Source organism: Chaetodon auriga, chromosome 1, assembly GCF_051107435.1.
Source record: "Chaetodon auriga isolate fChaAug3 chromosome 1, fChaAug3.hap1, whole genome shotgun sequence".
NCBI classification, from domain to species: Eukaryota; Metazoa; Chordata; class Actinopteri; order Chaetodontiformes; family Chaetodontidae; genus Chaetodon; species Chaetodon auriga.
The window spans coordinates 12,898,971-12,914,002 of record NC_135074.1 but is presented as its reverse complement, the minus strand read 5'-3'; the positions used below and the strand labels follow the sequence as shown (position 1 = coordinate 12,914,002).

At 41.5% G+C, this 15,032-nt stretch overlaps 2 protein-coding genes across 3 annotated transcripts; both read right to left on the bottom strand.

The window, feature by feature from the left end:
- Nucleotides 1-2,585: 2,585 nt before the first annotated feature.
- LOC143324625 (WD repeat-containing protein 76-like) lies at nucleotides 2,586-7,972 on the bottom strand. 2 transcript variants are annotated; one of them, XM_076737302.1, is made up of 15 exons: nucleotides 7,758-7,972; nucleotides 7,436-7,555; nucleotides 6,966-7,070; nucleotides 6,676-6,768; nucleotides 6,239-6,297; nucleotides 5,893-6,010; nucleotides 5,667-5,768; nucleotides 5,401-5,438; nucleotides 5,112-5,265; nucleotides 4,713-4,871; nucleotides 4,458-4,573; nucleotides 4,261-4,359; nucleotides 3,991-4,143; nucleotides 3,847-3,900; nucleotides 2,586-3,733 (listed from the first exon to the last, which is right to left on the bottom strand). In XM_076737302.1, the coding sequence occupies exons 1-15, from the start codon at nucleotides 7,806-7,808 to the stop codon at nucleotides 3,478-3,480; spliced, it is 1,677 nt and encodes a 558-aa protein (XP_076593417.1). In that variant the 5' UTR covers nucleotides 7,809-7,972; the 3' UTR covers nucleotides 2,586-3,477. The 2 variants fall into 2 exon arrangements, with proteins under 2 accessions (XP_076593417.1, XP_076593407.1); XM_076737292.1 differs by having other exon boundaries at nucleotides 7,436-7,558; nucleotides 7,758-7,928.
- Nucleotides 7,973-8,445: 473 nt separating this feature from the next.
- Nucleotides 8,446-14,981, bottom strand: LOC143324620 (pro-cathepsin H-like). The gene is made up of 12 exons (XM_076737278.1): nucleotides 14,881-14,981; nucleotides 13,430-13,461; nucleotides 13,216-13,321; nucleotides 13,018-13,088; nucleotides 12,815-12,919; nucleotides 12,015-12,101; nucleotides 11,816-11,871; nucleotides 11,629-11,710; nucleotides 11,474-11,542; nucleotides 11,075-11,181; nucleotides 9,134-9,262; nucleotides 8,446-9,046 (listed from the first exon to the last, which is right to left on the bottom strand). Exons 1-12 carry the CDS (start codon nucleotides 14,954-14,956, stop codon nucleotides 8,971-8,973), a joined length of 996 nt encoding a protein of 331 aa, XP_076593393.1. The 5' UTR covers nucleotides 14,957-14,981; the 3' UTR covers nucleotides 8,446-8,970.
- Between the last annotated feature and the right edge of the window lie 51 nt (nucleotides 14,982-15,032).

Genomic DNA, 15,032 nt, shown 5'->3' with positions numbered 1-15,032 from the left:
CGCGAATATTTAAAATCTGGGTCATTTATGGCAGCATTTTACTACGCTGAGTAAACAATAGAAAACAGTAATCATCCTCAGTAGAAAATTTCAGAGAGCTGTTGATTCAGCCGTATTGCATTATACAGAGAAGTGTTTGTGTTATTGCCTGTGTGTGTGACAACTGCACCTGGACCGTCTACAGGTGACGCGGCACCATCACACTTGTCTGAGTGCTTGGAGATGGTGACCACTGCCACCGATCAAGAGCCAGTCAGGAAAAAAAGAGAAACATCCAGTTTGATCCGAACTGTCCAAAGCAAATTTACACTGAGTTGGAGGTGTTGGGTGGAGCAGCAGCAAAGGTAGATGGAGGAAAAACCTGTGGGAGCTCATACAGCAGCTCTCCATTCCAACACAGATAAAGAGAGACAGACAGACGCATCAGACAGTTGAAAGAGTGTGTGACGATGCAAACTGAAGCTCAGTCTCTGTGTTCACTGGGGTGTGTCTTTGCATTGATGTGTGTATGTTACTTACAGTTGTCCAACACAGCGCAGGTTTGGGTGATTCCGTTAGGGAGCCTCACCAACATCGTTATTCCAGAGACACAAACACTCACAGAACAGGTGATTAGACAAGCTGCAATGGTGTCATCTGTCCACTAGGTGTCACGATTTCCCCTCCCTATAAACTCTAAGAACTGTTTGAATGAGCTGCTGTGACCTACAGTATGTGGAGTGAAAACACGCGTGGAGAGTCTGCCACGCGCAGGTTCAAACCATAATATGTCTGAATGTTTCTGCTGAGGGTCACAGAGGTCAGAGGTCAGGAGTGTGTTTACATGTGAAGGTCAGGTGACCAAAGTGCCAAAAGCTAAACCAGTTATTAATGCATTCATGCAGCATTGAATGAGTCCTTGATTAAAACTGAGCAACTGTGAATGAAATGCATCATCAAATAGTCAACAATTCATTTCTATCATCTCAAACTCTGTATGTATATTTATATGTTTTTTAACTCTATGTGCAAGTTTTTACTTGTTTATTTAACTGTGTGAACTACCTCAAAAAATTGTGTGGAGAAACACACAAGGACACGAAACTTTCAGAAACAAGAGTAAAATTCCCTGTTATGGAGAATGTCCCCTTTCATACTGTGACATTGTGGCTTTACTATTATTGATGCCTTCATATGTCGGCAGCATTTGTGTTGTAGCAGGTCTGAACTTCTTCATATACTGTTGGTTGGTTTAATCTGTAACAATATGTCATAGTTTATAAACCAATCATATGTTTTGATCATAAAATGTTGATATTATGCACGGTATCAAGTTTTAAAAAGATGTAGCTGTAAGTGGAGTGAAAACTACAATATTCCTCCCTGAAATGTAGGGTACAATCAGAAAGAAGCATACAGTGGAGGTAAAGTAAAAGTATCTAAAGTTTTACTTAAATATTCTTGAGTAAATGTGCTGAGTTTCCAGCACTGGAATCAGGCAGGCAGAGGGACATTGACTTGGACTGTTTCTTTTTTGATCCCAAGTTGGGAAATTATTCTGTTGCAGTAGCAATTTAAACATACAGCCAAAAACCAAATATATACAACAAGTATTTAAAATGGAACAAAATATATAAACAAGAATATCAGCAGTTAAAAATATAATTAAGTGTAACTAAATACAAAGCTATGTAATATGTATTATAATGTATAACAGCGGTTCCCAACCCTTTTTGCGCCACGGACCGGTTTCACGTAAAGCAATAATTTGCCGGACCGGCATAGAAACGAATAAAAACAAATTATTAAAAACACAACTGACCATTACCCTGAATGTACTTGTAATTAGTGGGAGCCCTGCGGTTGTTTCTCTTCAACGAGAAGGCTTCATTGCCTCATTTGCGAGCCTGTAGCCACATATTATGCAGAGCGAGCTTGGTGCGTGAGAATCACCTGAAGCGATGAACCCGTATTTTAAGTAGGACTGCTGATATTATCTCTTCAATACAGCTTTCTAATATCATTATTAATGTGTGTGTGTGTGTGTGTGTGTGTGTGTGTGTGTGTGTGTGTGTGTGTGTGTGTGTGTGTTCCGGGTCGGTCCCGTCAAAGTCCCGGAACTTATCCGGGACCGATCCGAAAATTTCCCGGAACATTGCCGGGACCGACCCGGAAAAGTCCGGGTAGGTACCGGGTTGGATGCCAAAAAACTGATTCATGCCTTTAATTCAAGCTGACCCAGCTGTTATTATCATTATTATTATCATTAGTGTGTGTGTGTCCCGGGTGAGATCCTGGGTCTGGATCCCGGCCCGGGTTGTTGTTATCATTATTATCATTAGTATTGTGTGTCGTGCCGGATCTCAGGTCGGCCCGGGTACTGACCTCCAGAAGAAAAACCACTGATAGACTTAAGCTTATTCAAACCTCTGCAGCTCGACTATGAACCAGAACCAAGAGCAGAGGAACTTGGGCGTTATCCTGGTAATTTCTCCGAGTGAGTAATAGGAGGTGTGGCGTGTGAGCGGGTTGAAATGCGTGTGTCTCATGCCCAATGCGCGATTCAGAAAGATGTAAGAAATTATATCATGAAAAGCCCAAAAGCATATGGAGAAAACTATTTATTAGCAAAACATAAAAAAGGAAACAAAGAACAGCAGGACATCTGAATTGACTTCTTCATGGGTCTTTTGTGTATATTGTAGCAACTGCCTACCTTGTTTAGTCGACACCCTCCACACATGCACTTCAACATGTGTAACAGGAAAGTTATTCAAATCAGAGAGCAACACTCTTTAGATGTACTTACATATGTAATCCAGTGGAGATACACCACAGCTAAATGTACATGAATATGGTTACTGGGTAGCTCTGAGCGTGTAACATGTGACTGTGATCATGTGAAACAAAATTTTCTATAAAGCGAATATGAAACAGATTGTTGAACTTTTACTGTTAAATTTAGTTTGTGCTCATGGAAATTACACAGGATGATCCTGAACACACGGCTGAAATCAAGCCTTCACATGTAAAACCTTGCATGGTTGTGTTTTACGTTGGTACTTCATTGATCTGACATGACAGAAAAGTGTGGACACACTGTGATGCTGTATCACATTCTGAGGCTGCGATGTGTTTTTCTGCATCTTCAATTAGAGCAGGATGCTTCACAGCTGACTGGTCAACAGTCTGACACTACGACCCAATACAGCAATAAATGTGTATTGTGTTGTGAATATTGAGGAAGATGATTCCTGTCCTTTGTAAATAATAATGATTTACCTCACACTGTGTTATTGCTTGAAAGTTGTAGGACTGTAAATTTGATATTTCATGACCTTACAGGCATGTTACTTATCTACAGTGTAAGAATTATGACAACAATGTATTAAAGCTCTACAGAGATCCACCTTCGCTGTGACAAAACTACTCCCTTACATGAACTTGTTCCTCCTGTGTGACTGAAAGCCGCCAGTCTTGGTCATACTCGTCTTCATCTCAGTCAGAGAATATGTGCACGCGCCCTGAGGCATTGCCGCCCAGCAAGGCGTTCCTTGTGGGGTGGAAAGCTGTGACGGACAGCACTGTGTTAAGGTGCTCGTCATCTGTGAAGGCGTGCAGCGGCTGGCCGTTTTCGTGGAACACTTGAACCCTCCGAGGCCTCGACATGCTCCCCACCACAAAACAGTCTTCCCGTTTGGGGTCCCACACAGCAGACAGTTTGGTCAGCCAGCGGCCAGTGTGCATGTCATGTCTGAAAATGAAGATGGATTCAACAGTCTGAGAGTAACTTCAGGTCACATGAGTGTCAAAGCACAGAGACAAAAGGACAGGAAAGCACAAAGTCAATGAAACAAGTGGATGTACCTGATGGATGTCAGCAAGGGAGATGTAGTAGTCATTGCAGATGTGTCATATATCCTGTCGAAAGAGTTCAGGATAGACATTGAGCTCAGACTGAAAAAAACAGCATGTCTAACACAATTATTCCAAGTGCTGTGCTGGCTTCACCTTATGTTGTTATCCATACAGGAAGTGAGGACTCTGTTCCCTGTACACGGGGAGAAATAAGCACTGGATATGCTTAAAGAGTGGCCATGCAGCTGGGAGACTGCCTGGCTTTTGCTCTTCTTCAGGCACCTGCTGTCGTAAATACTCACTATCCTGCAGACAAGAGCAAAATATTCCTTTCATACAATCCAAAAGACAAACTGGCGTAAGATAAAAAATGTGACCCAAAAAGATCTTTGGGAAAAATGTAACAAACTCAATGACACATACTTGCTTTCTGCCACAGCAAAGTACTGCTTCTGCAAAGGGTGGACGCTAACACAACGCAGAGTCTTGGGGTCCAGTGAGTGGAGGGACTCGTGTGAATTCCTGAAGAGAAATTAAAAGTCAGTGAATTCTTCACATTGTTCTCCCATGCTCTTAAAACTACTAAAAGCTACCACGCATCATCAACAATAACACGTTACCCCGGGGTGCGCCTATCGACCACGGCCACTTCTCCATACCAGTTCCCGACCACTAGTGTGGAACAGTCATGTGACATGAAGTCAAACGTTTTCAGGCCATCGTCGATGTCATACACCTACAACCACATACAAACAGACTCACGTCAACTGGAGCAGGACACTCCAAATGGAAAACTTAAGTTTGCATTCAGGCACTTTAGCTTACAACTTAATGAATTTAAAGAAGTACATTTGATGGATCTAGAGTTATCTCACATCATCAAAGGCAGCCTTCACTACATCCATGCAGCGTAGAGATCCGTCATAGCTGAGGCTCAGCAGGTGGGTGGGATGAGCCGTGGAGAACGCCATGCAGCCCACTGGACGAGTGTGGGGCTCAAAGAGCAGCACACCATCATCGTCCCAATCACCACCCTGATGAATAAACACATCCAAGAAAACAAAAGATTGTTTAAGACTTTTTAAGGGTATTTAGTTGTGGCTTTTTCTCTGTAGCTTTGTTATTTACTCATGGGTTAACAGTGGGATCTTCCCAGGTGATACACCACCTGAAGACCTGTTGGTATGAGCTTGTTTTGGAGTCCACTTCCTGCCCTCTAGTGGTCACATACAAATTTACAACATCATCATAAGAACAGAGCAAAGGAAACGCACCAGCTTCCAGAGTCCAACTTTTCCCCACTTGTCTCCTGCAGCCATCAACAGGCTGCTGGTGCAGGGATGGAAGGCAGCAGAGAAGATGCGGTCCTTCACCACTTTGGCCACTCTGTCCTCAGTTATCCTCATGTTCTTAAGGGCTGAGCGGTACCTGCGTAAAGACACCAGTTTAGATCTGTTTTAATCAATGACCAAAAGGCAAGCTAATATGCCCTCAGAGGTGGAACAGTCTCCTTATAAGATGAGTGACAGGCTAACATGTCAGAATCAAAACTTGAAACCTTACCCTTTCAGATCCAGCTCCCTCTTTCTGTCTTTTGAATCCTGTGAAAATAATTTTTAAGATTGAATAATTGATTCAGAAGCAGTGCAAGCAGCAAGTTACCTTTTTAAAATTATTTCTTGCCTTCTTGTGTTGGTGGCACAAAAGTCAACAGCCAAACAGCACAGCCTTTAATTACAGTTTTGTGGGAAAATCAGTTGAAGTAAAAAAAATGTAATAAAATAACTACGACGTAATGAGGACATGAAACACAGATGGGGGGGTCCTACCTCAGAACAGAGCTCAAGAAGTTGTGAAGGCAGCTTGCTTCCCTCTTCCATGTTGATTGGATCCATGGGCAGAGGGCCAGGAGGCTTCTTCTGTGGTGAAGACTGTACAGAAATTAAATAACCAAAGTGAGTAAAAGCAAGAAATAAAAAAGAACAGCAAGAAATGCTAGACAGAGAGCGGTGGCATGGCATGATGTGTACAATTAGGATATTTGTATCTAGCTACCTGTTCATGGATCAGCATCCCTCTGGGTTCAGGGGGAAGTGTCAAGATCTCTGCCTCTTTATTTTGGAGACGAAGGGATTTTCGAGCTGGCAGCACTTCTTTGACAGCAGCTTGAGACCTGCAACCACAGAAACGGATCATTACAGTGACATCAAGAAGACACTGGTCTGTCTGACTTCTGAAGACTTATTCTTAGATCAGAAAGTTAAAAAAAACAAAGCCAATTGAAAAAACAAACAAAAAAAAACAAAAAAGGAAAACACAGAATTTGGGAAGAAATAAACTGGAATCTGGAAAAAATGACAACTGATTTCACAGGACCCAACTGATGGTCTGTCGAATGTACCTCATGAGACCCCTCTGCGATGGCTTTGGCCGTGTCAGCTGCTTCAGCTCCTCAGTTACCTTGAGTCAAGGAAAGCAACAATTATTAGCCGTCCCACCAGTTCAGAGAATGAATCACAAGAGACCAATGCACGCACAAAAAGGACCTAGTTCATTTGGATCCACGTAGCTTGGCAGTATGATCTTGACTATATACTACATTTAACTGTCAGGTTTATGTAACAATAGATGTATTGACTTCACGGTTTTGATCTACTGTTGTTGTTTTCTTTTGATAAGTGAGTATCAAGACTTCATTGAAAACAATTACGAGATGAAATTTAGGTCTGTGAGACATTCACATTGTCTCTATTTACTGTTTGGCCCTAATACCAAGTGTCTGTGGATTTATGAGAGTCAGGTCATGTGGTTGTGGGACGACTCCACCCATCAACCTACCTGGAATAAGTTGATAGAAGACAGGAACGCTTGGTTCTGTCTGATGTTCTCCAGTCGCTCCAGTTCATATGCTGAGAGTCCTCCATGTTCCCCCTGTGTTTCACAAAAGACACAGCACTGACACTCTGGACAAACATTCAGTAACTTCACTTCATCAGCCATGTCGGAGCTCAAAACACTAGAGTCTGTTGAACACACTTATTTTGGTACACGTTGCAACAAAATTCACAGACATGTAGTTAATAAAAGCACAGTGTCCATCATAAATACTTCAGGGTTTTCATACTTACAGATGTATGCTCCACATCACTATTCTGAACCTCCTCCTCCTCCTCCTCCTCCTTGATGTCGTTTCTGTTATATTGACTGTTTTCATCATCGTGTGTGTTTGTTCTCTGCAAACAAAACATGATCTTACTGATAGAAGCAAACAAACACAACATACTGTTAACATGTATGGAATAACTATACCCTCAACTGTACAGGAGGAGCTTTTATTTTGCAAAAGATATTTCGAGTAGGTGATGGCCAATCATATGTGTTGACATTGACATATGACACATATGTATAAAATCGTGTGGCCGCTACAATAACATTCTCTTCCTCCTTGGATTCCCACAATGGATGGTGAGTATTTTGTGCCTGCGTGTTGTGGACCTCTGAGTAGTGTCAATGTGGCTGAGTATGCACGAGTGTCCGTGCGATTCAACTCTGATAACACGTACAATAACGCTACTGCTGTTTCTCAGGTGTCTTTTACCTTCTTCTTCTGTGGTTTTTCAGCCGTGTCGCCTTCAGGAGAGTACATGAGGCGTTTTGGTGCGAGGGCCGCTCGTGCTGATCGTCGGACTGCTCCCTCCAGGTCCACAGGGGTCATTTCCTGCTTCATTAACAGCAAAATATCGCGTCTCTCAACTTTTGCGCAAAAGCAAACGTTTCAGTAAAATCACGACACATTTGCTAGTAACTACACAACCGTACGACAGTTTAGCTCCCAAACGTTGCCAGTGTTCATGATACTCAGCAGCTACCTTGCACAGATAAGACAGGTTAACAAAAACGAATGTAAAATTTCAACTCACCAACTGCGCTAACTTGAAAACCGCTTCGCCTTTTGTTCGACTTGTCGCCATATTAATGCACTTATAGCAACACGTAGTTATTATTTCTTCGACAGAACCGGTGACAAATTCACACTTCACGAGTCGTCAGTGTTGTTGTACCTGCACGACTTGGATAAGAACAATTCGCGCCACATGCTAGAAATGTTTTGTAACTATCCCCGCCCCTCTGCGTTGTGAAACAGACTAGTAGTAGCTCATTGGTTACTCTTGTTCACATAATCAGAATCAGGGGCTGTTCTCCGCTGCCAACAGCCAATGAAAGCCTTATATTTTGACTGACGTTTCATCGTTTCCCCCAAGTCGCAAATCTTTTTCTTTCTTAGGATGGCGAAGTCATATCCCGCCTACTGTCTCTGATTGGCTTGTGCTCGTTGACTTCCTAGTTACGTTGGTTACGCTTAGGTACAAAGAGTGAGACTGGTTAATGTTGTGGAAATAATAACAGAATACAACAGATTACGCCAATCAGAGGTAGGGTAGGGCGGGTCATACCTTCGCCATCCTATGAAAAAAAATAGTTTCGCATTTATAAAACGATTATTGCGCCATCTTCTGTCAGATGTGCGCAATATCCGCTGTAGACCTTGAAATAATTTTAATATAGGTAATTCTGAGTAATTTAATAATGAAAAGCCCAAATGCATACGGAGAAAACTGTTTATTAGCAAAACAAAACAAACAAACAAACAAAAGGCTTCATGGACCTTTTGAGTATATATTGTAGCAACTGCCCTTGTTTAGTCCACACTCTCTAACACGTGCAGTTCAACATGCTTCACAGAAAAGTTATGCAACGCACTCTTAAAACGTATTTGTGCATGTATGTAATCCAGTGGACATGTTAAATGAACAAGAATGTGTTGAACTGGGTAGCTCTGAGCTTGTAACATGCGATTGTGATCACGTGAAACAAAATTTCCTATAAAGTATAAAATGTTTACTTTACTTATTTCTTTACTAATTTTTACTTTTTACTTTTTTACTGATTGTAATAATGTGTATTTGTGTTCATGGCATTACACAGGATGATACTGAACATACTGCTGAGTGCCCACATAAAACATTTCAGGGAACACAAAAACACAGACATCACGTCGACTCCACTGATGTTGTCTCTGGGTGACATTTTCCAGAGTTTTATCAGTCCTCCACATTGTTGCCACGTTTCTCCTCAAACTAAAGGTAGAGGGTAGGAAGAGCATGCAGCCAGTCCACACATGTTTTTTCCACGCTCAATCAAAAAATATCTGATGGAATAAAAAAGAAAGGTGTCTACAGAAAATCATAACAAGCTATTGCAATGAAATACAGGCACTGACACAGACTATATTTACCCATCAATACCCCAGGCTGTGCCCCAAGAGTTCTTCACAATCCAATATGGCGTGTTGTTCTCTTCAACGCCATAACCCACAGCCAGGACTGCGTGATTCACCTTGTCTGGTGTGTTCTCACACTGTGCGCTAAACAGACAACACTGATGCTTTTAGATCAATGGAGAATATGTCTTTTGTAGGGTGAGTGGGCTGCTATCCTCCCTCAATATCACGTTACATCCTGTCTATGCAAAGATGTGCTGTGTAGCTGTTTCTGTAGATATTTTTATGACAGTTCAAGGTCTAGCCATGAAACAAACACAGGCTGAGCTACATAAATAAAACCTAAGATCTAAGCATTTTTAAAAGTGGCTCATTTGTCTCCAGTTACAGAACATTCATATGGCTAAAATGTTGTAATCTCCACAGTGAATATTAGCACGGTTATGATAGAGAGGAGAGAAAGTTGAGTGAAGTGAACCACTACTGCTACTAAATCTAAAGCACCATAACAAATGAGCCATCAGACCGTCTCAGTGGTCAGCCTATGAATAGCTCCTTATTAGGGATGGACATGCTCCAAGCCAGCAGGCAGTACGCTGTGTGATGAAAGACCTGGTAGCAAGAGGACTTTTATTCTGGTCACCACACTGGCAGTAAATCCAACAAAGGTTTCGGATAGAAAATGCACAAAATGTTCTACAGGCAGAGGTAAAACTGCCTCACTCTTGTCATTATACTTCAAATCAAGAGGAGTTTATCTTTCCTGACAAAAGTCTGAAATACTGTGCTCTAATGTGGGTAGAAGTAGACTTCTGTCACATCCTACCAACAGCCATCAACCAGGTGCAGCATTGTGGGTGGGCCTGACACCCCTGAGGGTGGCAACTCGTTCAACTGGCCCATCCGAAATGACTGGGAGAACATGTATTTTCTTATTGCTTATTAATCAAATGAGAACTTAAATGCACAAAGAATTTAAAAAAATGTAAAAGACAACATTTTTTAGGTTATTATCATCTGTGAAGTCTGGACGAATCACAGCCTAATTCCATTGCTGCAAATGCATTTCCTGCTGAGACTAGAAGATCGTAGAAAACAATGTAGGTAGGACGGGAGGTAGAGCTGCAAATTCCTGCCTGCCTTGATTGTCTTTTTATTGCCTTGAAAGCATGGACTGTTTCTGTTGAGACAAGCTCATGCACTGACAGCGCAGTGCAAGCTCTCTCTTGTTAAAAGTCAATCTAGCTCACTCAGTAGTCAATCCCTCCCTCTGATGATCCAAGCAGATCATCATGAGAAGATGCTATTTACAATTAAAATGTCAGTGCTCTGAATGAATGAATGAATGAATGAATGAATGAATGAATGTAATGGACTACACAATCAACAGCAGTAAATTAACATGTTAGACAGGCTCATGTGTCATTTTTGTACCCCCATGTGTGCTTCTTGTTGGCCAATAATTACAGACTGTTGAGGGTAAATAATACGCTGTCTCAGCATTGAAAATGTTTTTGAAAAAGTGTTAGAATTAACCAGACATGCTAGTCGCCTTCCACAGCATGATATCAGTCATTTCTGCTTTAGAGAGTTGGATCAGTTGGAAACCGTCAAAGGAAGGCAAACAGTATTAACTTCTGTAATTAAAAGGCCCAGCCAAAATGACTTTGGCTCCTCCAAAGCTCTGGCATCGTGCCTGCCATCAGCTAAGATTTTGGTCACTGCAGATTTCACTGAGTAGCCTTGTTGGTTCCATAATCCTCTTCTGAGACTAAGAAACTTCTGTGCTGGTGGATTACTGGACAAAAATCCCACAACTACTATAAATGTTTCCAGAGGGCAAAAGGGACAGAAACAAGGTGGCCACAGGTCTTCTGAACATTTCTAACCACAAATTATTTGTGGGCAACAGCAAAGATGTAAGTGTTTGTCGAGTTATTGAGGTCTTCTGCTCACCTGGTGTAAACGCCTTCTTTGTAGTGCATAAATTCAGACGTGACATCAAAAGCGAAGGACACAGGGTTGAGCCTGGCCACAGCGTCAACCATGGCCTTTTCATCATACTGTGGATGGACCAACACACACAAATTAAACAGTAAAATGCAGTTAAAGGCTAAAATAGTAGCGATTAAGTACATCAAACTGTAATTGTTTTAACTGCAGTGGCACAGTGTGGCGTGATTATAAAGTCATTTGCCTATAGGCTACTAAAATAGCTGCTTCCTGTTTCTTCCTCTTTTCAGTTTACCTGATGAAAACAGGGTTAGCTGTACCTGATTATGAATTTTATAACCCAGCTGTCATTTCTTTTATTTCCTGCATGATGAAACATCACGTGTGCACCTGCTCACTCACACGTGTTATGTTGACGACATCCAGGACAAAAGCAGCTGCCAGTGCAGGATCAAAATGGCAAAAGTCATTCTAAGACAGGAAGGAGAAAATTCATACAGAGGCAGATTTTTACATCAAAATAACTACAGTGAGACATCATTTGAGAAAAGTCATACATAGCCTTTGTAGGGATAGTCGTCCTCTGTCATGAGACCGTTGCTGTATTTGATGTATTCAAACGCCTGGCTGGGGAGCCCACTGAAACAAACCACGAGGTGTTTAACTGTCTGAGGCCTTAAACACAAGTATTCTTGTTATTACTATAACTTTGATGTCTTATAAAAACAAACTGATGTTACTTACCCAAAGCATCCGTGATTGTTGAAGTCTTTGGCACAGTCTATCAGCTGCTGCTCAGACTGATACAGAAACAAACTGCATCATGCATTTATACACAGCTGCACCGCAGTTCATATTACAGCTCCAATCATGCAAAGAACCAGAGAGTGAAACAGAGATTTCTTCTGCAAATATTACTGAATAATAGTCAGACGGATCTCACCAGAGGTATTAGCTTTCCTGTAGCAATGGCGGTCACTGATTCCAAACAGCCAGTGGTAGAGAAGGTCCAGCAGCTTCCACAATGGCCCTAAAGATGCAAACACAGTAGAAGCCAAACGGCTGATAATTCACTCATGTTAAAGTGAAGCTCCACTGATTTTACACATGAAAGTCAGCTGCTTGTGAAAACAGTTGCGTAACGTGTCTGTGTCTCTGACGGAGCTTTGGAAAGCGATAGAAAATGACCCTGATGATGTCATTATGGTAAGACTGCAAAAAAAAGTTAGCCTGTGTTACAAATATACATAAACATATAAAAACATGAGCGTTTACTATGCTCTTTATTGCATGATGGGAAATGCGTGATATTTTCCATCTGTCTCTCACAAGGTTCCTGACTTTCCAGCATTAGAACTTAATATCTGAGTTCTCCTTCAAAGTAATAATCCCACTTCTATTACAGGATGTAACATTCAAAAGAAGTAACAACACTGGCTGCTGCTGTCTTTGTCATCTACTCTCAAATTAGTCAAGCAACATTAATAAATCATAGAAGTACCCTTATATTTGATCAATGGGTCTGCTACTATAACATTAGTTGCTTTTTCTTTTTTTAGTACTGCAGTAGCTTTGGTCCAAAATGATACACAAATGAGGAATGAGCCTTCAAGTTGGTGCAGCAGCACTCAGCTCCAGTTGGTTCATGCATATGTTCTGATTAAAGTCCTTGTCCACATTTTGTCTTCCTGATTCCCCTAGACTGCAGTGGCACTGCTTTATGTTCAGCACATAATGAGATACCTGGTTCTTCACAGGAGTCACAAAGTTGCCCTTCATCCTCCAGTCTACAGACTCAGGGTACGGGCCAGTCCTGCTGACATGACCCCCTTTAGTGACAGAGCAGTTCTACGAGAGGCCAGAATCACGAGACTGTCATAAAAAAAACACTCACATATAAAAGCAGCAGCTGCATAAAGTGTGTTGTATTATAAGAGGCACAGTACCTGAGGCTTTTTCAACAGGAACAATTTCCTGAACTCCTCAAATGTCATGTCTGAAAACTGATTCAGGCCCACTAGATTTGAAAATGAAAAACGGTGTGAGAACATGTCTTTCAGGACCTCAGAGATCCAACAACTCACCTCTGAGGTCATAATCTGTATGTTACACATCATGAGACAGGAGTTAGTGCAGAGCTGTACTTGTGAAGGAGTGATTCCCAGAATTGTGATGATCAACTGTCCTCTTATTCTCAGTGAATACATGGAGCCGGTGGTAAAACTCCTCAGTGTCGTAAACTTTGTTGTGCTGCAAGTCAAAAACTGAAATGTTACAGGATACACAAAGAAAAGGGCCGAGGTTTAAAAACCTTCTTAATACAGCATTCAAACACGAACACTGATATGATGTACTCACCTGTGACATCCACTCTTTGAATTGGCGTTCCTCTGATAGGACACAGAATGAAGCGCTCAGTTAATAAAGCAGCAATCAAGCAGCAAAATTTAATCCTGAAGACATTTGTGATAGGGGGATGTAACAAAGTGCATTTACTCTAGTACTATTCTTAGGTACAAATTTGAAGTAGTAGTGCTTGGCTTTAGTATTTCTATTTAATGGTACTTATACTCCACAAGGGAAATTGTATTTTTTCACTTACTTTAAGACTGAGATTAAACAAACACATTTGACATGTTTCTAAAACACCCACCTGTACTACCCAACAGTACATACAGTAAAATAGCTACAATTAGAGCCTCCTCAACCAAGTAAAACACTGAAGTGACACTTACATTACGTTTTCTCCATTATGAGTACTCTGATACTGAAATACATTTTGAAAAGGCATACTTTTACTTAAACATGTGACATTTTTACAGTTTTTTCTCAGTCGTTTTGTTGCATTATCCTAAACATTTGCAAACCATTTTATTTGGACAAAATCTTTAGCTAATCTCCCAAAAGTCAATTTTTATGTCAATTAAACACAATAACAATACTCACTGTTTACAAATAAGACGCCACAAAATAATTCACAATGCTCAGTAAGGGCTGTCAGTTTGTGGCAGTGTACTCTGTAAGTGTTTTCTGATGTAAGTAAGTCTAAAGTTTGGATGATGGTGACTGAAAATGCTCAAGGCTGCACTTTGTCAATGTTACACTTCAGGAGGTTGACTGCAAGACAGTGGACAGGATTCATCTTTATGCCTTCACGGTTTGTACTGGAATTAGTCGACAGCCCACGTCATTGCAAGACAGGAAAGAAAAACAGACTGTTTAACATCACTGCACAGCACAAAGGTAGAAATACGCAAGTAGAAATATGAACATAGTTGCAGGTAGTTCTGCTCAGACAGAGCTGATGGCCATGAGATGCACCTGAGAGCTACCTGAGAAAACTCTTCACACCTTCCCCTGAAAGTCAAGCAAGTCATCACAATGTGCTTCAACTTAGAAGACCTCATGTTTTAGGGGTAAGACGGAGAACAACAGAGAACATTGTCGGCTACACATTTACAGGAGTGCGCCGAAACATTTGCAGTCTTTCACTTTTACGATGCGCACAAAGACTTGGTGATGTGAAGAAGCAGCTCAGAGATTTTCAAAGTGACTGAGAAAAACTGAACTACAGGACGTTCACTTGTCACGTTGAAGTGTTTATATATATTGCAGAAACATTCATGCTACTTGTACTCGAGTGAAGAAGCTGAGCTGTTGACAGAGCGCACAGGCATCACTGCGCGCCGTCACTCACTCTGCTGCACACGCTGCCTTCACCTGTGGTTTCACCGTCTGCCTTCAAATCCTGTGCAGCGACTCAAGTGTTAATGAAATCAAGCCGGTAAACTTCACGAGTGTTCACTTACCTTCCGGTGAGATTAACAGTGTGGAAAGAACTACAGTGAAAGCGGCGGTGATGAAGCAGGCTGCACGGAGCGCCATGGTGTCCCCACACACTCCAACAAGCTGTGAGAGCAGAGCATCACATGACTGGGCTCCTTAGAAAAAAAAAAAAAAA